At 45.7% G+C, this 25,395-nt stretch overlaps 2 protein-coding genes and 1 long non-coding RNA gene across 5 annotated transcripts; 2 read left to right on the forward strand and 1 right to left on the reverse strand.

Moving 5' to 3' along the window:
* Positions 1-6,389: 6,389 nt before the first annotated feature.
* On the forward strand, positions 6,390-9,762 carry s1pr1 (sphingosine-1-phosphate receptor 1). 2 transcript variants are annotated; one of them, XM_084012246.1, is made up of 2 exons: positions 6,390-6,430; positions 7,125-9,762. In XM_084012246.1, exon 2 carries the CDS (start codon positions 7,243-7,245, stop codon positions 8,359-8,361), a length of 1,119 nt encoding a protein of 372 aa, XP_083868372.1. In that variant the 5' UTR covers positions 6,390-6,430; positions 7,125-7,242; the 3' UTR covers positions 8,362-9,762. The 2 variants fall into 2 exon arrangements, with proteins under 2 accessions (XP_083868372.1, XP_083868373.1); XM_084012247.1 differs by lacking the exon at positions 6,390-6,430 and adding an exon at positions 6,432-6,528.
* Positions 9,763-13,393: 3,631 nt separating this feature from the next.
* Positions 13,394-21,987, forward strand: zbtb37 (zinc finger and BTB domain containing 37). 2 transcript variants are annotated; one of them, XM_084012067.1, is made up of 4 exons: positions 13,394-13,801; positions 15,310-16,243; positions 16,322-16,421; positions 18,699-21,987. In XM_084012067.1, exons 2-4 carry the CDS (start codon positions 15,318-15,320, stop codon positions 19,215-19,217), a joined length of 1,545 nt encoding a protein of 514 aa, XP_083868193.1. In that variant the 5' UTR covers positions 13,394-13,801; positions 15,310-15,317; the 3' UTR covers positions 19,218-21,987. The 2 variants fall into 2 exon arrangements, with proteins under 2 accessions (XP_083868193.1, XP_083868192.1); XM_084012066.1 differs by having other exon boundaries at positions 13,395-13,801; positions 15,299-16,243.
* Positions 21,988-22,127: 140 nt separating this feature from the next.
* On the reverse strand, positions 22,128-25,381 carry LOC311015041. The gene is made up of 2 exons (XR_014597320.1): positions 24,919-25,381; positions 22,128-24,813 (listed from the first exon to the last, which is right to left on the reverse strand). It is a non-coding gene; the product is annotated as an uncharacterized lncRNA (long non-coding RNA).
* Positions 25,382-25,395: the final 14 nt, after the last annotated feature.

The raw sequence follows: 25,395 nt of genomic DNA on the forward strand, positions 1-25,395 counted from the left end.
TGTTCTCACGTGGGATTCGCTGCACGGAGCGGAATACGGCCTGCAGTAAAGCGTTCACGTTCACGACAGTTGGAGCCGCGACACTGAACTCCACCGACGGATCCCGCGGGTCGTCCTCCCGCCTCTTCCTTTCATTTAAACAGGTTCTATAAACAGCCGGTTCAGGTCCAGCAGCAGGTTCAGGTCCAACACTGTGTAATAATGTGACTTTAACCGTTCAGTTAATCTTAAATATGGACTAATATGAACAAATAAAACTAATATAAAAATATTTAATATTTAATAATTATATCATAATGAATTATTATTAATACTTTATATTGATATATATTCATATATCAATAAAACAACAAATCAATAATCAATAAATATATATATAATTATTATTATTATTTACATGTATATATCATATATATATTAATATATATTTTTTATATAATATATTATCATTAATAATAATATTAATTTATATTATTAAACTTATATAATATATAAAATATATATTTATATCATTGAAATATATATGTATATATGTCTACCGCTGATCCTGTATGTGCCAATCCCAGCCCAACATTGGGCGAAGGCAGGGTACACCCTAGACAGGACGCCAGCCTATCACAGGGCCAACATGTAGAGATAGACAGGTAACCAGTCTTCACAGGGCTGACATGTAGAGACAGACAGGTAACCAGTCTATTACAGGGCCGACATGTAGAGATAGACAGGTAACCAGTCTATCACAGGGCTGACATGTAGAGACAGACAGGTAACCAGTCTATCACAGGGCCGACATGTAGAGATAGACAGGTAACCAGTCTTCACAGGGCTGACATGTAAAGACAGACAGGTAACCAGTCTATTACAGGGCCGACATGTAGAGATAGACAGGTAACCAGTCTTCACAGGGCTGACATGTAGAGACAGACAGGTAACCAGTCTTCACAGGGCTGACATGTAGAGATAGACAGGTAACCAGTCTATCACAGGGCCGACATGTAGAGATAGACAGGTAACCAGTCTATTACAGGGCCGACATGTAGAGATAGACAGGTAACCAGTCTTCACAGGGCTGACATGTAGAGACAGACAGGTAACCAGTCTATCACAGGGCCGACATGTAGAGACAGACAGGTAACCTGTCTATCACAGGGCCGACAAAAAGAGACAGACAACCATTCACACTCAGATTCACATCTATGGGACATATAGAGTCATCGATTAACCTATCCCCATCCTGCATGTCTTTGGACTGTAGGAGGAAGCGGGAGAACCCGGAGAGAACCCACACTCACAAGGGGAGAACATGCAAACTCCACACAGAAGGAACCCGAACCCAAACTGGGAATCGAATCCGGGACCCTCCCGCTGTGAGGCGACCGTGCTACCCACTACAATAATGATAATAATAATAATAATGATGATGATGATGATAATAATACAAATCTCTGTATATCTGGTGTGTATGTGAGAGTATAGTCTGGTGTGATTGGTTGGACCTGGTGGTCGCCATGGTGACGCGGTGGGCAGTGCGGCGTGGGAAATACCTCTTTTCTCTCTCTCTTCACAGTCTGTTTCTCCTTCGGTCGCCCCTTGTTGTGGTAAACAGGCCTCTCTGGACCACGTGACCCCCCCAGTCCCCCTCACTCCTCTAACTGGGAACCACTTCAGGACTGGGAGGGCTGGGGGGTTACATAATGGGGGCCGTGGAGGAGGGGGATGGGTGAGGAGGAGGAGGATCGTGGTCTTTTGTTGGTGGTTCAGGTCTTGTTCAGCTCCAGTCACCCAGAGAATCCAGGCTCCGTTTCGTCTCTGTTAACTGTTTCTCTACAGCCTCACATCCTGATCTGGATCAGCACCCGTTCAGGACCAGGACCACTTGGCAGAAAACATGTCGTGTGAAACAGGGTTGAACCTGATTTGGGTGTCGGCCCTGATGAGACTCGGTCCGACCCTCCAAATTTGCTTGCTTCCTTCCAGGTCTCCTTTACCAAAGGAGAGACCGGCGACCCACAATGCCTTGCAACGTTTAAAGTGATGCTTCATGAAAACAAACGAAATTTGCATATTTGCATATTTAACTTTCATGCAGAAACATAAATAATAAATACATGTGAGTGGACGGTGATACTAATTTAATTTAATTTGTATTTTTTTTATTTCAATCATGTTACAAATGTTTTTGAAAACGAAACTAAAATAACAAATTAAATTAAATGTAATTGCACTAGTTTAGACAAAAAGCTTTTATTTTGAAAAGCTCAGACAGGATTTACATGTGTGTAAACACAGAAGATAAACAGAACGTTTCCAGCTGAGTTCAGGTGAATCAGACGGGAACGGGATTACAGAGATTAACGGGATTACACATGTTTGAGAAACATGAGAGAGACCACGTCCAGAGACCAGACCACACCAGAGAGTGTCTATGGTCCCTCAGAGGACTAGATAGTAGCTCACATTAGTCCAGAGACCAGACTATGTGGGGAAACCAGAGACTGTCTGTGGGCCCTCTGAGGTCTAGGTAGTAGCTCACATTAGTCCAGGGACCAGGCCAGACTATGTGGAGAAACCAGAGACTGTCTGTGGTCGCCCAGAGGTCTACGATAGTAGCTCACATTAGTCCAGGGACCAACATCATATTTCTAATTAAAACAGGATCAAAAATGTATTGATCTGTCTCCATTGACTAGCGGACATATTTGTTCTAAATTGAGGTCCCAGGGTGGACCACCAGAAGGGGCGGGACTTAGCCTCTGTTGGGCTACATCTCGAGAGGGTTCTTTAAGAAGACACTGGTCATTTTAAGAAGATGACAACTGGCTTCTTGATGTCATGTGACATCAAACAGGCGTTCATCACTACACCCGACGGACTCACCTGGACTCTGTCACCTTCGTGGTTCCTCCACTTTGATTGGATCACTTCCTGGAAACGGAATCTTTATGCAACAAGTTATACAACAGAGAGAGGACTGAGGACAGGATGAATCAGAGAGGTGTGTGTGTGTGTGTGTGTGTGTGTGTGTGTGTGTGGGGTGGGGGGGTGGTGCAGGGGGCCGGTGGGGCCCTGGGTTCTTTGTGGTCCCCCAGAAACATCTCCAATTACAGGACAAAGACGACTCATTCAGGCCGGCAGCACCAACACTGCAGCTTTGCATTTCTAATGAGCGCCCTGCTGAATGCTAAAAGGCCTCCATCACCAGCACCCCCCTACCCCCCAGCACCCCTAAATACCCCCGTACCCCTTTCTATACCCCTGCAGTCAGACATCCAGACTGTACGATGGAAGATGTTTTCAGATCCTTTACTGCAGTAAAGGTATGACTAAGACCCCGTGAACAGTTTCCGTTTGGTTTGATCCGGTTTAAGGTTCATAAAACAGACTTCAAGGAATCAGGCCCATGTTCTGACAAGAACTAGAGAGAGGAACCCACATTAGTCCTGTATTAGCTTCTCTGGATCAGTTGCCTGTAAAATCCTCCTCCTCACCTACAAAGACCTGAATGTTCAGGACCATCACACCTGAAAGACTTCATAGTACCCTATTGCTCCCTGAATGAAGGGTTACTGGTGGTTCCTAGAGGCTGCACGGTGGTTTAGTGGGTAGCACTGTCACCTCACAGCGAGAGGGTCCCGGGTTTGATTCCTTCTGTGTGGAGTTTGCATGTTCTCCCCGTGTAAGCGTGGGTTCTCTCCGGGTTCTCCGGCTTCCTCCCACAGTCCAAAGACATGCAGGATGGGGATAGGTTAATTGGTGACTCTAAATTGCCCTGAGGTGTGAATGTGAGAGTGAATGGTTGTATGTCTCTACATGTCGGCCCTGAGATGGACTGGCGACCTGTCCAGGGTGTACCCTGCCTTCGCCCACTGACAGCTGGGATCGGCTTCAGCCCCCCTGCGACCTTGAATACGATGAATGGATGGTGGTTCCTAGAGGGAGCCAGAGCCTTCAGCTATCATGCCCCCCTCCTGAAGAACCGGCTGCCAGTTTCAGTCCAAGAGGCAGACCCCCTCCCCAGGTTTAAGACGTTCCTCTCTGATAAGGATTATACTTAGGCCTGTCTTGGACCAGCCCTTAGTGCAGTTGCTACAGGCCTAGACCGGTGAAGACTTCCTCTGATCCACTGAACTCCTCTCCATCTGGATCTGAATCAGTCATGTCCCATTAATGTTGTGAGCAACTTGACTTCTTCCCATCAGTCTTTGTGCTTTCTCACCTCAAACAAGTGATGTCACACTTCACAAACCAGTGATGTCAAAGCTCACAAACCAGTGTTGTCACAGCTCACCAGGAAAAGAGAGGAAGCAGCTCTGGAGAGAGATGTTAGCTAGGTAGCTAGCTAGCTAGGTAATGTCATAGCTAGTTATTATCTTTACTAGTAAAGGAGTATTTGGGTTATTAGTACATTAACTAGTCATGGAGCATTTGTATAAATACTTAGTTCAGGTAGCAGAAACCTGGATTCTGTTCTGAACCAGAACCCAGGATACTGAACCTGAACCCGGATCAGACCCTGAACCAGGACCTTAATGAGACCTTTTTCTATGATCTGTGCCTCGGTAAGTAGGACAGGTCGTCCTTTAAGTTCTTCTTCTGTGGTGTTTGTTGTGACCACTGAAGCTTCACACACACACACACACACACACACACGCACACGCACACGCACACGCACACGCACGCACACACACACACACACACACACACACACACACACACACACACACACACACACACACACACACACACACACACACACACACATTTCAGATGTTCAGCAGTTTCTTCAAAACTGCAAAAAAAATTGGGGGATCAGGACTGAGACCAGGATCAGCACTGAGACCAGGATTAGGACTGAAACGAGGACCAGGACTGAGACCAACTTGACCAAGATTGAGACAGAACCACGACTAAGACCAGGACTAATAGAATCTAACAGGCTCTACTATGGTCTAACAGGATCTACCAGGGGACTACCAGAGTCTAACAGAGTCCACCAGAAGTGAACATGTCTGTGTGTTTGTGGATCTGTAGGTTGTCCTGGTCTTCGGTTCCCCCTGGTCCCCCTGGTTCCCTCCAGTCGTCGTCATGGAGACACTCAGCTATGCAGACTCTGAATACAGTCAGCAGCTCTGAGGAAAGAGGCCTTTGTTACCCACAAGCCCTTCCACCTCCTCCCCCTCCGGCGTCGCCTCATCTCAGCAAACTGAAACCAGGACCAACAACCAGGATGGTCCCAGTATGCCACCAGTAAAACCAGTTAATATCCTCCAAATACACCACCAGACCTGACTGGGACACTAGGAGGACCTGACTGGGACACTAGGAGAACCAATTCCATTGGCTTCCCACCTCCCACCACATCACCTACAAAATCCTGGATCCACATCAGCCAGTCTCCTCTCCACCCACAAAACCAACCTCTGCAGTTTTGGGGACAGATCCTTCTGCAGGCCAGTGCAGGCCTACCAACCAACCAACCAACCAACCTACCAACCAACCTACCAACCATCCAACCAACTAACCAACCAACACACCAACCATCCAACCAATTAACTAACCAACCTACCAACCAACCTAGCAACCAACCAACCTACCAACCAACCTAGCAACCAACCAACCTACCAACCATCAAACCAACAAACCAACAAACCTAGCAACCAACCTAGCAACCAACCAACCAACCTACCAACCATCCAAACAACTAACCAACCATCCAAACAACTAACCAACCAACCTAGCAACCTACCAACCAACCATAATCTTTACTTGTCATATTGGTAATGGATGGAGTGAAAGCCTCATTGGTTGGCTTGTTTATCAACATCTCATTAATAAAAAGGTTTTACTATGAAATCAGCTGGTTTTAAAGTCGACATATTGATGAAGTCATCAGACCTCCTGACTCCACCCCCTGCTGACCTCGCAGAGAAGATGGAGGTCAGGGGTCAGAGGTCAGCTGGAGGGGTCAGCTGGTTGGTTCCCACACAGCAAACAAAAGGATGGAGATTTCTATCAACAATGTTTTATATATTATATATATATAATATAATATATAATATTATAATCTGTTGTTTTATTTTATATTTAAATCAGAGAACCAGATTTCTGTTGATTTTAATACAATTACCTTTTCAGCTTGTTATTTTATCTCATGTTCATAGGTGTTTTTACATTATATATATATATATATATATATATTTTTTTTTATTATTTTTTTTACCGTTATCTTTATTATTGATTTGTTCATAAAGCCCTTTGTGTTGATATATTCCAGTTATTATAAGAAGAATAAAAGAGCAAAGATACAATGAAGCAGCAGCAGAAGGAGGAGGGGGGACATCATCATCATCCTCTCTCTCTCTCTCTCTCTCTCTCTCTCTCTCTCTCTCTCTCTCTCTCCGGACTCGTCTCCTCTCTGAACACTCTGAAGGTAAAACTCTATTTTCTCTGTTTAAACTTCGTGAATCTTCGGGAGAAACTCCGTTCGATCTTTCGAATTTTATTGTGAAGAAATTCAACGCGACGACGGTTCGTTTCTTTTGATTAATTTCTTTAAATGTCCATGAGAAATACGCGCTGATCGATTCCGCTCTTCAACGGAAATAATGGATCATTAACGGGATTTCTTCCATTAACGGGATTTCTGTCATTCTCGGTTCGAAACGTTGAAAGATTTAACGTTTAAATGTTTTCTTTTTATTCAGTTTCAAGGAGTTCAAATCTGCAGCTTTAAAGGAGATTTTAGATAAAAACACGTTTTTAAAGGAAGGACTTTGAGGGACTTTAAGGGACTTTGAAGGACTTTAAGGGAATCAGACTCGGGGAGGGGGGGGGGGGGCTTTGAGGGACTTTAAAGGACTTTAAGGGACTCGGAGGGACTTGGAGGGACTTTAAGGGACTTGGAGGGATTTTAAGGGACTCTGAGGGACTCAATCGTCAAACGGGTCTATGAACTGTGTTTCTGAGTGTTTCTGCAGCTTTAAACGACTAATTTCCTGAAGACTTAAAGTGACCTTTACTGTAAAAACAGGTCCCGGTTCTCTTGGACCAGTTCCAGGAACTGGGTTGTGACTTTAAAATCTAAATGAGAAACCAGTTCTGACATTGTCCCCGTGTCTCTGCAGGACCATGTCCCCCTCCGACAGCAGGGCCGTCTCCTCTGGTCTTCACGGTCCACTGCCTGACATGGAGGACTGAGGTCTGAGGACGCCCCCTGCTGGACTCCCGCTGCCCCTGCAGGTCATGGCTGAGCCCAGCTACTCCGACCTGATCGCCAAACACTACAACTACACCGGCAAGTTCCGCAAGACCCAGCAGGACCAGGGCCTGAAGGCGGACTCGGTGGTCTTCATCATCGTGTGCTGCTTCATCATCCTGGAGAACGTCCTGGTCCTGACCACCATCTGGAGGACCAAGAAGTTCCACAAGCCCATGTATTACTTCATTGGGAACCTGGCACTGTCCGACCTGCTGGCCGGCGGCGTCTACACCGCCAACATCCTGCTGTCGGGCGCCAACACCTACAAGCTGACGCCCACGCAGTGGTTTGTGCGGGAGGGCAGCATGTTCGTGGCGCTGGCGGCGTCCGTGTTCAGCCTGCTCGCCATCGCCATCGAGCGCCACCTCACCATGCTGAAGATGAAGCTGCACAACAATGGCAACACTTGCCGCGTCTTCCTACTGATCAGTGCTGTGTGGATGGTGGCGGCGGCTCTGGGTGGGCTGCCACTCATGGGCTGGAACTGCATCCGCAGTGTGACGCGCTGCTCCACAGTGCTGCCGCTCTACCACAAGACCTACATCCTGTTCTGCACCAGCGTGTTTAGCGTCCTCCTGCTCGCCGTCGTGGTCTTGTACGCCCGCATCTACGCACTGGTGCGCACGCGCAGCCGCAAGCTCGTCTTCCGGAAAGCAACCAATGGCCGCAGCGGCGCCGCTGGAGCCAGCATCAAGAGCTCGGAGAAGTCAATGGCGCTGCTGAAGACCGTCATCATTGTGCTGAGCTGCTTCATCGCCTGCTGGGCACCACTCTTCGTGCTGCTGCTGCTGGACGCCGCTTGCGAGACGCTGAGCTGCCCGATCCTCTACAAGGCCGAGTGGTTCCTGGCGCTCGCCGTGCTCAACTCTGCCATGAACCCACTCATCTACACGCTGACCAGCAACGAGATGCGCCGCGCCTTCCTGAAGACGCTGCTGTGCTGCACCGCCTGCATCCGACCTGCCGCCAAGTCCACCGGGCCGACCCTGGGGGCGGAGTTCAGCCGCAGCAGGTCTGATAACTCCTCCCACCCCCACCGGGAGGGGGCGGAGCATCTTCCGAAGGGGGCGGCATCCTCGGGGAACATCACCTCATCATCCTAAACCTGCCGTAGCGCGTCACACGTAGAGTCGGCGTCCGAAAGGAAACAAGCCGTCACCGTCATCGCGGCGGTCCGGTCCGGTCCGAACCTTCAGCCAATCAGGACTCACAGCACTTATGGAGACTTTGAACATGGTTCAACAGGGACCAGTGACCCCTCAGAGTGAGAAGCTCACACCTGGATTGTGTCATCGAGGACCAGCAGGTTCACCTGAAGATCCACATCAGGTCTGATCAGGTCTGAGCTTCACAGAAGAGTCGTTGATCCTGATCAGACTCTAACTAGAACCGTAGCGCTTAAACACTGACATTTAAAATAATTCACATGTGAAAAATACAAAAGTCTCACAGCAGTTTGGCAAAACGCGATCTACGGACTTGTCTACACGGACGGAGTTTCAAACTAATGAGTTTCAATGGGAAGTATTGCTACGCTGCAAAACCAACGTTAGCTTCAGACAACAAAACCAACGTTAGCTTCAGACAACAAAACCAACGTAGCTTCAGACAACAAAACCAACGTTAGCTTCAGACAACAAAACCAACGTTAGCTTCAGACAACAAAACCAACGTTAGCTTTAGATGACAAAACCAACGTTAGCAGTAGACAACAAAACCAACATTAGCTTTAGACGACAAAACCAACGTTAGCTTCAGACAACTAAAGCTAACGTTAGCTTCAGACACTAAATGTCCCTGAACATGAAACCAGTAGATTTGATTTAACGAGCTGCTGTGAAACTTGAATAAATCATGAATTCTGAGTCCAGGCGCTTCGATCCAACAGGTCATGTGACTTGAGCATCACGTGTTGATTGATATCGTCAGTCAGAGAAAGAAGCTGCACATTCACAACTACGTTCACAACTTTCTTCCTGAGCTTTCTACCATTTCCTTCCTACATTAATGGGCTCTGAGACACATTTATGGTTCAACTAGAAAAAAATCAAACAGTGTTTCATTTTAAGTCCTGTTAAAACTAATATTCCTCAGATTGTTTCTTGTAAACCATTTACAATTTAAGATGATTAAACATCGTAAAGTATTAGCAATCTGTCAGGAAACTGAAGTCAGTTAATCAATAATAATAATAATAATAATAATAATAATAGTAATAATAATACTTCAGCATGTTGTTTTCCAGGTCCATATCAATCTGTGATCAGTTGAAATTTGGATTTCATCCAGAGGATGTGCTGAGTCATTGCTCTTAAGATGAATTTGCTGAGTCATTGATTTTCAGATCAATTTGCTGAGTCTTTGATTTTAAGATACATTTGCTGAGTCATTGATCTTAAGCTAAATGTGCTTAGTCATTGTTCTTCAGATAAATGTGCGGCATCATTGATCTTCAGATGAATGTGCTGAGTCATCAATCTTTATAAGAATGTGCAGTCATTGAATTTCAGATCAATTTGCTGAGTCTTTGATTTAAAGATAAATGTGCTGAGTCATCAATCTCGGTCCTCAATCTTCAGATAAATGTGCTGAGTCATCAATCTTCAGATGAATATGCTGAGTCAATGATCTTCAGATAAAAGTGCTGAGTCTTCGATCTTCAGATAAATGTGCTGATTCATCAATCTTCAATCTTTTATCTGACGTCTCTCAGAAGAACCTGACCTTTGAATTTATGCTTTTTTGTACAAAGTTAACTGTTTTAAGTTTTAGAAACTTCTGTTGGTCAGAATGTGTTTTCTACTTCCTCTCTGTGTTGTTGTTGTTGTTGTCGTCGTCATCAGTAGTGACATCAGTGTAGTATAATTAATTTATATTTGAAAGCAGGAAGAAAAAAAATCACATAAATTAAAGATTTGTTGCTTCAGTCATGTTTCAGATGTACGGAGGCTCATTTCTGCCCGAGAGAGAATATCAAATCATATGAGGATGAATTTAACAAGAAATCAGTTATAATTTAAATAAATAAATGAATTAATTGAAGATGTATGAAACATTTAGATTGAAAGTTTATTTAACAGCAGATCAACTCCGCTGTTAAATAAACTCAACATAAAATGGAAAAATGATCCTTCAAGCAGGACTCACAGAGAAAACTCACCTTTTAACAATTTCAACTATTGGCAGTAATGGGCCTCCGTACAGATCAGACTCTGTTACCATGGTTACCGGTGATTTAACCCGTTAATTCCTGAGTGTTCATTAGTGTTTAATAAAGACAGAAACACACATTTTGGCTGATGTTCACGTAGTCTCAGGTCCTGGTCCTGGTCCTGGCTATAATGAGGCTCCACACTGACCTTTATGATCCAGGATCCATCCATCATTGTGGGGTCAGAATAGGTCTGGTTCCCTGGAGTAGTCAAGGTCCCAAGTTCATCAGTGATGGTCTTCAGTGGTCTTCAGGTCTGGGTTCACGCTGCCTCCTGGTGGTCCCATCAGGACCTGAAACATCTGGTCAGTTTAATAATTCAACAGGAAAACATTAAACTCTTAATATGACAGAGAAACAACATTTTATTTTCTCTTTAGTTGAGATTTATTAAACTTTATTTTCCGTTTTACAAAATGATCCAAAACATTGATGATGACGAAGATCTGATGGATAATAATGAGAATAAATTATCACCATCATGGATTATTTTTAATTATTATACAGACATTTGATAATATTTAAAGCAGCTGCAGGTCCGTCAGTCTGGCAGGGATCTGGTGATCAGTGTTGCGAGCGGCAGAGAGAAAATGGAAGAAATCGGGCCAGGATGAGGACTTTGCTCACTACCACCACCTCCTCGCTGACTTCACCTCAACTGTTTTGGCAGCTAAATCTGCCTTCTACCTGTCAAGGATCAATTCTTCCACCTCCAACCCCAGGAAACTCTTCTCCATGTTCTCCTCCCTCCTCACCCCTCCTACTCCTCCCCCTCCCTCCTCCCTAACTGCTGATGACTTTGCAACTTACTTTACCAACAAAGTAAATGACATCAGCTCCTCATGGCTTTATATCCAAACCCTGTTCTCTGGAAACGGTTGTCCCTCAAGGCTCAGTACTAGGACCGCTTCTGTTCTCATTATACACCGGATCACTAGGCTCTGTAATCACATGGATTCTCCTACCATTGTTACGCAGATGACACTCAGTTGTTCCTCTCTTTTCCCCCAACCTCTGACACTCACATTGCATTTGCATCTCGGAATGTCTGGCAGACATCTCTGTCTGGATAACTGCGCATCACCTCAAGCTTAACCTGAATAAAACCGAACTCCTCTTCATCCCAGGGAAAGACTGCCCTTGCATGGACCTGTCGGTCACTGTCGAGGGCATCACAGTATTGCCTTCGTCAACTGCCAGTAACCCAGGTGTAATCCTCGATGACCAACTATCCTGCACCCCCAACATCACTGCTGTGCTGCCCTCTACAATATCGACAGGATTCGGACTTTCCTCACAAAGGACGCAACGCAACTCCTGGTCCAAGCACTGGTCATCTCCCGCCTTGACTACTGCAACTCTCTCCTGGCTGGACTACCGGCCTCGGCGACTAAACCATTGCAGCGTATCCAGAACCCAAATTCTCCCATGTGACCCCCCTCCTCTGTGACCTCCACTGGCTCCCTGTTGCAGCACGCATCCAATTCAAGACGATGGCACTGGCCTTCAAGGCCATCAATGGAACGGCACCCATCTACCTTCAAACACTGGTCAAACCTCATGCCCTGAAGTGAGCACTTCGCTCCTCGACTTCAGCTGGCCGGCTAGTACCACCATCGCTGAAACCAAACAAATGTCACTCAGCAAAGTCCCGACTCTTCTCTGTTCTGGCGCCTCAGTGGTGGAACGAACTCCGACTAATGTCAGGACAGCTGAGTCATTTGCCATCTTCCGAAAAAGGCTCAAGTCTCACCTGTTCAAACTTCACCTCGACTCTGAAAAAACAACAAAAAACGAAAAAGCACTTCTATGTTCTTACCTATAGCACTTTGATCATAGCACTGTTGTTCTTAAGGTATACTTGCTGAACAATTACTATTTTACTCAGACGAGAACCTAACACTTGTTTCTATTTTTTCGCTCTTACTTTATCGGCAATGATATGTTGTGGTTTCTTTCTTTTGACAAATGTACTTATTGTAAGTCGCTTTGGACAAAAGCGTCTGCTGAATGAGGCTAAAGTCGACATATTGATGAAGTCATCAGACCTCCTGACTCCACCCCCTGCTGACCTCGCAGAGGCCCTAAATGTAAATGTAAATGTAAATGTAAATGTAATCCGGTCTCAGCTGGACCCGAAGGACCTGGTTCTGCTGTAAGTTCATTAATATTAGATTTTTTTATTTTCACATCTGGACATAATGAACAATATGAAAGTAGAAATAGAATAACATGGTGTAAATATTTTACATTTAAATAATAAATAAACAGCATTTACATTACTCTTTATAAGATGACGATGTGTCGATATGAATATCTAATAATACATTTAATATACAAATCTGATCTGGAGATAAACAGTTTAATAATGATGAAGTTTGTTCCTTGTTTTAACGTCATTATAAACTGTTAGTGAAACAGGTTATTGTAGTTTGCTAACTGCTGCCACCTGCTGGTTGTACACATGTACTGTTGCTGCCTTTCTATGTTTAAACAGAAAATAAAAATGATTAGAAATATATAATTTAAAGGGAATATAAAATAAAACAAATTCATACATTTGAAAATTAATAAATACATTGAAACAAAATAAAATAAATTAATAACAATAAACAATTTAATGGGAAATTAAATAGTAAGGTAAGTAAATTAAATTCTTGAAATAAATAAATAAATAAAAACATTTAAACAGAATTTTAAAAAAGAATAAGAAAAATGAAAGCTATATAAACAAATGAATAGAGGGAATAAGGGAATTGAGTGTGTGTGTGTGTGCGTGCGTGTGTGTGTGCGTGCGTGTGAACTCCACTCCAACTCCCAAGTGCCGTGATGACCCCTCTCGTCACAGATGCATGCTGGGAGATGAAGTCTTCAACCCAGCGGCGACGCCAGCTCTCCTTCGGGACATGGACTACGTCTCCCAGCATGACCCGCGCGTTTTCTTCCTTCCCTCCTTCCTTCCTGCAGCCTCGGCCCTTCTGCTGTGAAAAGGAAGATGAGAAGCGGCCGCAGACCGCGGAACCAGAACCGAGTCCGACCCAGAACCGTCTGACTTCCAGCGGAATGGCGGCGCTGCGGCAGCCGACGGACCGGTTCCCGAGCTCAGTTGCTGGTCCTCGGCCTTGAACCCGTCGCGACCGCCGCTGGAGTCCCGGAGCCCGGAGGAGCGGCGGGTGGAGCTGCAGTCTGCCAGACCGGGTCGGACCGGGCCGCGCTAAGCCGAGCCGAGTTGTCATCCCCCGGCCTGCTGACGATGCTCAGCCGGCTGCAGGACTGAAGCCTCTACCGTACCGCACCCCGAAACCAGAAGCGATCTCCCCGTCCCCCTTCAGGTGAGAGTCCGGCTGCACACCTGGTGGTTTACCTGGTCCCCCGACACAGACCGGCACTGACATGAATCTGGACCCTGATCCAGATTTCTATTGGTTCTGGATCCTGCTGTCAGACTGCTCTGGTCCTGATCTGTTTCAGGATCCTGCTGTTAGATTGTACTGGTCCTGAACTGGTTCAGGATCCTGCTGTCAGAATGGTCTGGTCCTGAACCGGTCCTGATTCAGGATCCTGTTAGTAGACTGGTCTGGTCCTAGTCTGGTTCAGGATCCTGTTGTCATACTGGTTTTGTCCCAATCTTGTTCTGATCTGGTTCAGGATCCTGTTGGCAGACTGATCTGGTCCTGGTTTGGTTCTGGGTCCTGACTGGTCTGGTCCTGGTCAGGTTCTGGGTCCTGTTGTGAGACTGGTCTAGTCCTGATATGGCTTTGGGTCCTGCTTCAAACTGGTCGGGTCCTAATCTGGTTCTGGGTGCTGCTGGTCAGATGAATCCTGAACCTGTCTCAGGTTCTGTGCTGCTTGTACCAGACCTGAAGTCTCCATGTGGATCTGGGTGGAACCAGGTTCCAGTGTTTTCATGTGTCACATGACTGAGAGCTGACACCAGCATCACAGAGTCTGACAGGACTCAGGCTCAGGTCTGATCCAAAAGGTTCAGTTCTGATTTCTATAAATTAACAGAAAACAAACATTTAGATTCAACTTTAGATTCAGATGATTCAAACTAAATATGATCAATAATTAATTACGATATCTCAGGACCATTTCCACGTAGAGCAGGACTAGAACAGGGTCAGGACTAGAACCGAGCCAGGGTCTTCTCGAGTCAACAAAGTTCAGACTCCCAACATCACCAGGAGTAAAGAATTACAGCGTCACCTAGTGGAGAGAAAACACCGTCTGACAGACTTTCAGTCTGCTACTACTATAACTACTGCTACCAATACTACTACTACTACTACTGCTGCTACTACTACTACTACCACTATTACTACTACTACTGCTACTACCACTACTACTACCACTATTACTACTACTACTGCTACTACCACTACTACTACTACTACTACTGCTGCTACTACTACTACTACCACTATTACTACTACTACTGCTACTACCACCACCACTACTACTACTACTACTGCTGCTACTACTACTACTACCACTATTACTACTACTACTGCTACTACTACTACTACTACTGCTACTACTACCACTACTGCTACTACTATAACTACTACTACTGCTACTACTACTACTACTACCACTACTACTCCTACTTCTACTACCTTTAAATGTACTAACAGGCCCCAGCGGACCATTTTAATTTAATTTTGTACGCTCGTCATTTGAAAATTGGACTCTTTGAATTACTTTTGTTTTAAAAAAAATCTTCCTGGCTTTTAATACTTCTGTCTCCTCTGGCCACACCCCTTTTAGTGATGTCACTGCAGGTATTTTGACTGTTCACCATTTGATCCTGGTCCCTGTTGTTACAGGGTCCCTGCAGGCTGCAGCATGGAGCGCTCCGGCAGTATCCAGCTGGACATCCCGGACTTCAGTAACTCGGTTCTGTCTCACCTGAACCAGCTGCGTGTGCAGGGCCGTCTCTGTGACATTGTGGTCAACGTACAGGGTCAGAGCTTCCGGGCGCACAAGGTGGTCCTTGCCGCCAGCTCACCGTACTTCCGGGACCACATGTCTCTAGGCCAGATGAGCACCGTGTCGCTGACCGTGATCCGCAACCCGTCTGTCTTCGAGCAGCTGCTGTCCTTCTGCTACACGGGCCGGCTCTGTCTGCAGCTTGCCGACATCATCAGCTACCTGACGGCCGCCAGCTTCTTACAGATGCAGCACATCATAGACCGCTGCACCCAGATCCTGGAGGGCATCCACCTGAAGATCAGTTTGGCCGACCTGGATGAGGAGCCTAGGGAGGAAGAAGCGGCACGAGGGTCCAGGGGCAGCAGGACTCTGGAGGCCGTGGTGCGAGCAGGCGGTCATCATGCCAGCCTCCGGCTGCTTGGTGCACGAGGAGGTGCTGAGGTGTGCGAGGCAGTCAGCCCCGCCGAAGAGGCCCTCAGCCCGCCGCCAACAGTGGAGCACAGTGGGCTGGAGGAGACCGGGACCTCCGGTAGAGCTGGCAAAGAACCCATCCTTCGCATCAACCGGGCCGGTCAGTGGTATGTGGAGACGAGCAGCGAGCCGGAGCGTACCGGTAGTGCCGAGGAGGGCGGGGGCATGGAACGCGTAAGGATCAAGACTGAGAGGATGGAGGATTGGATCGGAGCAGGTGAGCACCAGGAGGAGGAGGGGGGGCAGGTGGAGGAGGGGGCTACCGTGATGATTGACACTTCAGGACGCAGTACCCTGGTGACGGGGCCGGTGGGGGCGCTGGCGACCCGGAGCGCCCAGCCGTCGTCCAGCTTCAGTGAGACAGAAAGGTGAGTCACCTTAACCCTGCAGAGTCTTCCTGACTGAAGTGAAGATGCCTGATGAGGGTGTTCATGTGTTCCTCTCAGGTTCAGTCCCACCGGCAGCGTAGTCGTCCTGGCGGAGCGGCAGAGAGCGAAGAGCGAGTCTCCCAGCAGGGCGGACGAGCTGCGTCAGTCCAGCTCCCAGGTACCAGGAACCAGACTACTCACTATTACTCCTTCTAGTACCCCTGCTACTCATTTACATGTATTTACACAGCTTCTTGTAGGGTTGTTAATACTGTGAGAGTCATGGGGGTCCAGGAGTGTGGCCCCCCTCCTGGTTGGATCCAGGAGTGAGTTTCTCACCCGCAATATATGGAATGACAATGTTGTTGTGTATGTGTTGTCTCTTTGTTCGGGTGATTGAAGCCCAGTCAGGGGACCCACAAGTTTTTAGACCGACCCTGAACCTGGACTTGTGGGTACATTTTGGGCCAGTTCTGGAGGGTTCTGATGGCCCCTAACTTGTGTTCCGGTTGGTGTTGTGAATCAAAAAGCAATTCCTCCCAAAACTCAGGAGGATATTCAAAAAACACCCTGTCCCTGTGCACTTCAAGCTTAGCAACACCCTGAGGCAAAGGCTTGTCCACCCCGAGGACCAAATACCTAGAAAACATCGAGCTCTGATTGAGCCGAACGCCATTAAGAAAACATGCATTTTAAGTTATTTGCGTAACGTCTTAGGGAGAGACTTAACAAACCATGGCTTTGGACTTTTAACCAATCAGCCTCATTATATTGTGACTTTGGCCTCATTTTGATCTGTTTGCAGTTAAATCATAACAAAATTGTCTGATGTTGGCGCATACCTTTGTAGTAAACTATGTGTCTTTGCTATTCACACCCCAAAGACTCGGTCGCAACAGTTATTGTGTACAGGAGCATCTGATTGATTGACTTCAGTTCTCTGACCGGAGTATAGATCTGCTAGATAAGGTGGCGCTAAGGCCGGGCGATTTGACCTAAAAATAAAATCTCAATTTTTTTCAAACTAATAGACAATTTTCTTTTTAAACCTCGATTTTTTTCTCTTTTCTTCTAAACAACAACTAAAAAAGCCCAATGCAAAATTTAAATACATGAGAGACACAATGAGATTACCAAGTAGTCTAGGCCTATGTGAACAAATCAGTTGTTCAAGAATTTAAAAAAAACAGCACTGGTGTGCTGGTGGCGGAGTGGTTAGAGCGCATGCCTTGTACGAAGGTACATAAGCAGCCGACCCTGGTTCGAATCCCGGCTGGAGGACCTCTATGCCTAAAAAAAAAAAAAAACAGCACCACTACAGAAAATGTCTCTTGTAGGCCATCCCTGAAAAAACTTGTAAAATGAAATACAATAAATAATATGTAGTCCGGGTGTAGAAAGCAGGGATTCAAAAATATGAGTTCCTAAATAAGTGCCGTAAATCCGTAAGTAAGCTGAAGTAAAATGTATTTGGTTTAATAAAGAGTAAAAATGGTTAACTCAGAGATCAAGACAAATAAATCATAAATGAGTAAATTATTCTAAATGTTTGTAACAGTAAGGTAAAGGAGAAAAATAGAGACTGCCTTTTTCTTGTTTGTGTAATTTGATTCACTGCATGTATCTGTCAGTGTCGTCTGTTACAATTGGCCACAGGTAAGGAAGAGCCCGGGAGGGGCGGGGCTTAAGGAGGAGGGGCAGAAAGACGCAAGAGGGAAGAGAGAGGAGAGATAGGATAGCGCCAAGGAGCAGTAAATTGAGATCGCACACTTTTGGAAGTATTCTCCTTAATTGGTAAAAGGAGGTTTGACTTTGTGGACATTTTAATGGTACGTCTGTCGGGGCGCGGTGGGTGTGATCGTATTTGCCGTTCTGGAAAGTGAGAGTAGGCTACTACGGAGGCCCTTTGAAGCAAAACAAATCTGCGGAGTCTAGAACTGTTTTTACATCACGATTTTGCGGTTCAGCGATATCACAAACCGTAGGAAAGCAAAAATGCAAATGAATCAATTAAAATCGAATAAATTGCCCAGCCTTGGGTGGAGCCAGTCCATTTAAAACCTTAAAATCAAGCAGTCGTCCAACCAGGAGGGAATAAAAGAATGAATAACTCTCCCAAGGTCTTTGGGAGGGAGCTAGCCTTTACCTTTGCTGTAAAAAGTACAAGTATTAGTACTATTACTTCCCCAGTCAATCTCCTCAATGACCACGAGAACCTTGTAGATGAATGGTGGTCATTAGAACCTTGCATGACCTCTAAAACCTTCTGAACTCCCTAATTAACCATTTATAGCTTTAATAGCCACTACAACCTTAAGGATCCCTAGAACCTTGTCTGTAACCACAAGAACCTTAGAAAGACTGATGCTGCCAACACAAAACCTCATTCAGACATTAAAACTGATGCAGTCTGTTCCGGTTCTGGGCTGTATTAACGGTTCATTCTGTCTGTCAGGGGGAGGAGCATGCATCGTTTGATATGGGTGGCTACGAGGACTACCTGAGGGAGCAGGTAGGAGACCGCTGGTACCGCTACAACCCTCGGCTCACCTGCATCTACTGCTGCAAGTCCTTCAACCAAAAGGGCAGCCTGGACCGGCACATGCGCCTGCACATGGGCATCACACCCTTCGTTTGCCGCATCTGTGGGAAGAAGTACACCCGCAAGGACCAGCTGGAGTACCACATCCGCAAGCACACCGGCAACAAACCCTTCCACTGTCACGTCTGCGGAAAGAGCTTCCCCTTTCAGGCCATCCTCAACCAGCACTTCCGCAAGAACCACCCAGGCTGCGCCCCCCAGGAGGCCCACAGCGCCTCCCCTGAGACCACCACCGCCTCCGTCACATCCAGGGGAGGGCCGAGTGATGAGGCCTCCCCCAGCCAGGATGAGCCCGAGGGCGGGAGCAGCAGCGGAGGGGGCCAGTACAGTGAGGGTCCCCAGGCCTCGGTCTCCACCACTGGGCCCGACTGACCCCGAGGGAGGAGGAAACGGTCCCTGTTGGGGGTAGGGGGGCTGCTCTGATCCTGTTGCACCTGAAGCCAACAAAACGCTGAATCACGGCGACAGAAAAGACGCCTCAGAGTCCAAACTGAGATTTTTCCGCTTTAAACCGCATCTACCTTCACTAACCAAACGGAACCGATGAAGCTAAACTGAAGAAACGCCACACACTCCAACAACCTCATAACCACGACGTCATGGTCCTCGTCAGGTCCTCGTCGTGGTCCTCGTCGTGGTCATCGTCTGCCTCCGTTGACTTTATGTTACAGATTTCTACTTTTATATTGTTCCAGGTTCTCAATGCAGCGTCACAACAGTCCGTCTGCTGGGAACCTTGCCAAACTACTCAGTGCCAGTTTAACACTTCAAATCCTTCCTATTTGCCTTGAGACAATCTGGAGCAGCTGGTTAATAATAATAATAATAATAATAATAATAATAATCCTGCCTGCTCTTTAAAGTGCCACATCGGCGTTCAAATATTTAGTTGCACAAATAAGTTCAATGAGAAAAACCTCCGACTGTTAAAGTTTAGTTAGTGATCAGAGTTTCTCATCATCTTACGACAAATGTATTATCTTTACTTTCTCATAAAACCAGGAAATCTGTCTGCAGGTAACAATAATCTTGATGATGATTGATTTCAGGTTATGGATGAGTAGATGAATAATTTACTGTCACAGCATTTAAATGAGGAACTAAATTTCGTTTCACGTTTCAGATGCTGAATTCTGCTCCACATATTTCAAATGCAAAATTACTTTGTTGTCACATGATATCAATCAAAAATAAATTAGGATACGTAATCTTCCACAATCAGGGAAAATGGCTGCTTCCAATCTTTAGATTTTCTGTTTGGATCAATAATTAATATAGAACGTCAGTTATCAGGATGTTCCATCATCATCTAAATGTTCTACTGTTAACAGAGCTTTCGACTGAATCCCATGGCCTTCTTCAGCGGATCAAACCTGCTCAGGTGTCATCAGGACATTAGTCACATGATCATAACAGGTGGTCGTACGAGGGGGCCCAGAGGACCTCGGTGACCTAGCCGCCTGTTCAATAAACCAGAAGAAGGTCATGTGATGCATTCAAAACCTCCAGGAATAAAGAGACAAGGTGAAGAACTCTGGTCACTGATCAGTTAATTTGGCTGTAAAATAAATTCCTCCGATTGTTGTTTGACGGTAAAAAACAACGTTAACGGATCCGATCAACTCGGCATGAACCTGGACTCAGCAGGAACCTGGACGGATCCAGCCTCGGATAAGCTACACAGCTCAGTTACCTCTCATCACTACGCAATACAGCTGCTGCACAGCACCGCACCACCGGGGGGGCGCTCTGATCCACTCGGAGATCTCTGACAGTCTTCTCAGATATTTTTATAAACAAGCATGTGTTTTTTATTGTTTTTTGTGTTTCTTGGACACTTTCTTTGCTCTGACAATGTGTGACGTACGACCCAAGCTTCGACGTCACGACCGGATCAGCCTTTCACGTTCCTGTCCCTGACGCATTAAATCTGCTGCACGTCCACGAAGGGAAATAACCCAACTAGCATGTGGCTAGCTAACAGGGTCATCGTCAAAAATGGAGGGAAATAATGCTAACATTAGCTAGCAAGCTAACAGGCCCCCCTTAATTATAATGCATAGTTCTAAGCAATCTATTTTACAAGCGATTACAAACGACAGACCTACGTTGCGAAAAGAGCTAACGTTCAGCTAGCTTTAGTTAGTTCATTGAGCATTAGCTTGCAAGCTAACCAATATTTGCTTACCCATAATACACACTTTGTATTCTACTAGCTTAAAACAAGTACAAGTCATTCTAATGCTAATTAGTGACAGCTGTGGGCTAGTTAGCCGACGTTTATTACCTGACACCGACTATTTTCGCAAAAGTAAAAAATTAACTCAAGTTCATGTGCTGGTTAGCTAACATAAATTAACTTAGCATACTTACTATATCTCATTTGTATTCCAGTAGATTTTTATTCTCCATGATGCTGCTTAAACCTTCGTAAGCTAACAAGTTTAGCCTATTTGACGTATATTTTCTTGAGGCACACACACAGGAAGTTATGTTAGCTTGTAGGCTAACAGATTTTTGGAAATTGTATTCTACTCTTACATTTCAAACTACACCACCGACCTCCATTGCTGTATGAGCTAACCGCTAGTTAGCTAGCTGTTGACCAAGACTAAAATGTACATGAAGCTACAAGCTAACAGGTTAACTGCACTCCAATTGTATTCTACTTTTATATTTTAATGACACACTGCAGACCTCCATGTTTAAAAGAGCTTATGAGCTAGTTAGCCAACGTTAGTGTTCATAGAACATTAGTGATTCCCACAGTTTCACTTCTCTGTATGAGATACAGAGTTAGCTCCAGGTCGTGTTTAGCCTAGCTTAGCACAATGACTGGAGGTGGGCAGTAACTAGTAGCATAGCTGTACCTTAGCTAATGTTAGCTTTTCTCATCATTCTGACGGATGAACAGTAGTTGAAATATCGTTCTGGTGTTGTGAAAGTTGCACATGTGCAGTAGAGGTAATGCATCACGACGACGGACTGTTCTGATCGGGTCATTGATTGGGTCACTGATCGGGTAGCGACAGGGCGAGGAGCCAGATCCTGTCAGACCAGATGGATGTAGTAGTCAGGCCATGGAGCTGGACTAAAGAAAAACCCGCCAGAGGTGAAAGTTCACCTGGCGGAGGGGGAAGCGAGTCGGACCGCTGGGAAGTGGGTCAGACCGCTGGGGAAGCGGGTCGGACCGCCAGGGAACCAAAGGAAAGATGACGTGGCCTCGTTGGCTCCAAAACAACTTCAGCACTTATCAGAGGATCAAAAGCAGAACTTTTTATAAAAAAAAGAACAATATAAAATCATATTAGCAACATATTTAACTACTAAGATGTTTTCTTTGCGTATGAATAAAGTCAGTAAGCTGGAGGTCAAAAGTCGGCAGGCAGGTAGCACTTGGATCGGCTGTTACTGTTTTCTACTGAGCTGAGAGTCATTCTCAGTGGACGGGAACCTTTTTTATGCAAGTGACGCCAGCGGCTCGTCCTAACGCCGGCAGGCTGGACTATGGAGTCCTGGACTCTGGAGTCCAGGACTACAGAGTCCAGAACCTGCCGACGCCGCTGCACTCACTCTTCAGGCAAAACCAGGAACTATCAGGTATACAGACTCTTTTATTCAGTGAATCGGACGTTTACCTTTCCTCACGTAGCAGAACGCTAAACCTCAGTGAGCTACACGCCGCAGAAACCTAACTCACCTGTAAAGGAACTCCACGGCCGCAGGCAAGAAACACCTGCGAATCGCTGCAGCAAAACACCACCAACCAGGGCTGGACAACATGGACCTGCTCTCTGATTGGTTGAGCTCCTGTATGGAGTTTTTAATCCGTTCCTTCATAAGTCGCCGCTCACAATATCTGATTATGAATATTAGGATATTTTATTTATATATGATGATATGGCTGCAAGGTGGTGTAGTGGGTAGCACGGTCACCTCACAGCGAGCGGGTCCTGGGTTCGATAGGTTCATTGATGACTCTAAATTGCCCATAGGTGTGAGTGGTTGTCTGTCTCTACATGTCAGCCCTGTGATAGACTGGTTACCTGTCCAGGTGTACCCTGCCTTGGCCCAATGTCAGCTGGGATTGGCTCCAGCTCCCCAAGTGACCCTGAATACAGGGTCAACCTGATGAATATTATTTAGATAAAAAAAATCTTCACATTTTGTTCATTTACATCTGTAAAAAAGACTGATTAGCCACACCCACCAGTGACATCACACCATCCTGGAGTCTCGATGTTTCAGTGATTTTTAAATAAATACAAATAGCTTTTGGCTGCTGATCAGATTCCTAATTGTTATGGTTCTTAGACCAGTCTGAACAGGTCCCAGTCTGAACTGGTGGGATGTGGACTAAGTGAGGATCAGGGTCTTTGTGTTTATGGTTAACAGGACGTGAAACTAAAGACTAGAGACCATGTTGTCCAGCTCTGACCAGCACCTGATCTCATCTTCATTCCAAGTCTCAGAGAGATTCAGCAGTAAAACCGGAATCTCAGTCCTCAGACCGGGTCATGTCCTTGGTTTGTCCTTTCTGAACCGATCCAGAGGGACGTTGTGTCCAGAAAACGCTGCTTCCACAACTGCTCCGCTTCAGTCCAAACCGGTCTAGCCCGGTTCAGGTCCAGCTGGAGGAACCTCTACAGAAGAAAACTTTCAAGAAGATGTTCAAGCTGGTTCAAGGTTTTAGAACTATATTTCACAGCCTGGTTTTAGAACCAGATTTCAGAGTCTGGTTTTAGAACTAGATTTCAGAGTCTGGCTTTAGAACTAGATTTCAGAGTCTGGTTTTAGAACAAGATTTCAGAGTCTGGACCTGATGAGAACTGCCTTCAGGTTCCAGTCAGATGTTTGAGGAGAATCAGAGACATGTTTTATAAACATTTTTTAAAGATTTGACTTTTCCTCCTCGATGGTTCAGATTCAACTAAAAACTGTGAAAACGGCTCAACCTCATCTTCATGATCATCATCTTCATCAACCTTAACCTCATCATCAACTTCATCATCCTCGTCCTCCATCGAGGCTTCACCCCTCTGATCAGCTGGTTTCATGTTTCTTCAGCTTCTGGCTTTTTATTCTTTTTACTGTGTGAATCAAATGTTGATTATATCCCGTAACCTTGACAACAACCAGACTTATTGGAGATGTAATGAGATTACTCTTCCCTGTTGAGAGTGTCCTAACATGTGGAAGCAGGAGATGACGAGTCAAATAATTCACTTTTAATCCTGTACATCTGATTGAAGGGGGCTGGTTTATGTTGCATGTTGGGGGTCAAAGGTCGGTTATTAGTTTAGTAGAATGTGAAGACGCTTCGTCCACCGTGACCACTAGATCACTCGATCACTAGATCACTCACAGGTCTCCTCCAGCAAATAAAGCACTTTAAGTGTCCACAGCCCACCCGCCTCTTTCTTTACCCACAATGCAGCTGATAACGTGTCCTTGTTCCCCAAGGAGTGCACAAACGTACGCTATGGTTAGCCCGCTCGTCAACAGACGCTAACAATGTTCGATCCCGTTTGAACTGTAGCATGAGTCAGCGTTTTACAAGTTACAGGGAGACGAGTACATGAGTCAGCGTTTTACAAGTTACAGGGAGACAAATACATGAGTCAGCGTTTTACAAGTTACAGGGAGACGAGTAGACAAGGAGAGCAGGCGTGGCTACAGACCAGCTAGCTAGCTAGCCAGCTCTGGAGCTGGATAAGCTACCTAGCAATGAATATGGACTAGCTGACTACCTAGCGCTGGATATGGACAAGCTAACTAGCTAGCTACTTAGATCTGGAGATGGACAAGATAACTAGCTAACTACCCAGCTCTGGAGCTGAACAAACTAACTGCCTAGCTCTGGAGCTGGACAAGCTAACTAGCTAGCTAAATAACTACCTAGCTCTGGAGCTGGACAAGCTAACTACCTAGTCCTTGATATGGACAAGCTAACTAGCTAGCTTACTAACTACATAGCTCTGGAGCTGGACAAGCTAACTAGCTAGCTAACTAATGACAGCTCTGGATATGGACTAGCTAACTACCTTGCTCTGGAGCTGGACAAGCTAACTACCCAGCTCTGGAGATGGACAAGCTAATGAGCTAGCTAACTATCCAGCTGTCCTCTACAGGAGTCCCGTCTGCTCACCAGTCAGGCAGCGTAGCCGTCAGCTAACACGATAATGTGATCAATGAGTCGACAGAACGTTCTCCAGTAACACTGAAGGTCCCAGAGAGAATTTGAAAAACACATTTTTTTTCTACAATCGTTAAAAAATAACTTGAAATATCTTGCTAGCCGTGTTAGTTTACGCTGATGCTCCGCTTACCTAAACATGTCATTGTTTACTAACAGCAGGAGTCTATAGGTTGCTAGCTAGCTAATGAAGCGATGCTCCACACACAGATGTGAAAGAAAGTTATATCCTGGTACCGAACACGTCGGAGTTACGATGTTGCGATGACACTTACACAACTTTTCATTGTATCGTCTTTATAAATCTGCATTCTCACAGTCTAAAGGTGAGTTCACACCAAATGCAAAGCAAAC

The sequence above is a fragment of the Eutrigla gurnardus genome (genome assembly GCF_963514095.1).
Source record: "Eutrigla gurnardus genome assembly, chromosome: 6".
Lineage (NCBI taxonomy): Eukaryota > Metazoa > Chordata > Actinopteri > Perciformes > Triglidae > Eutrigla > Eutrigla gurnardus.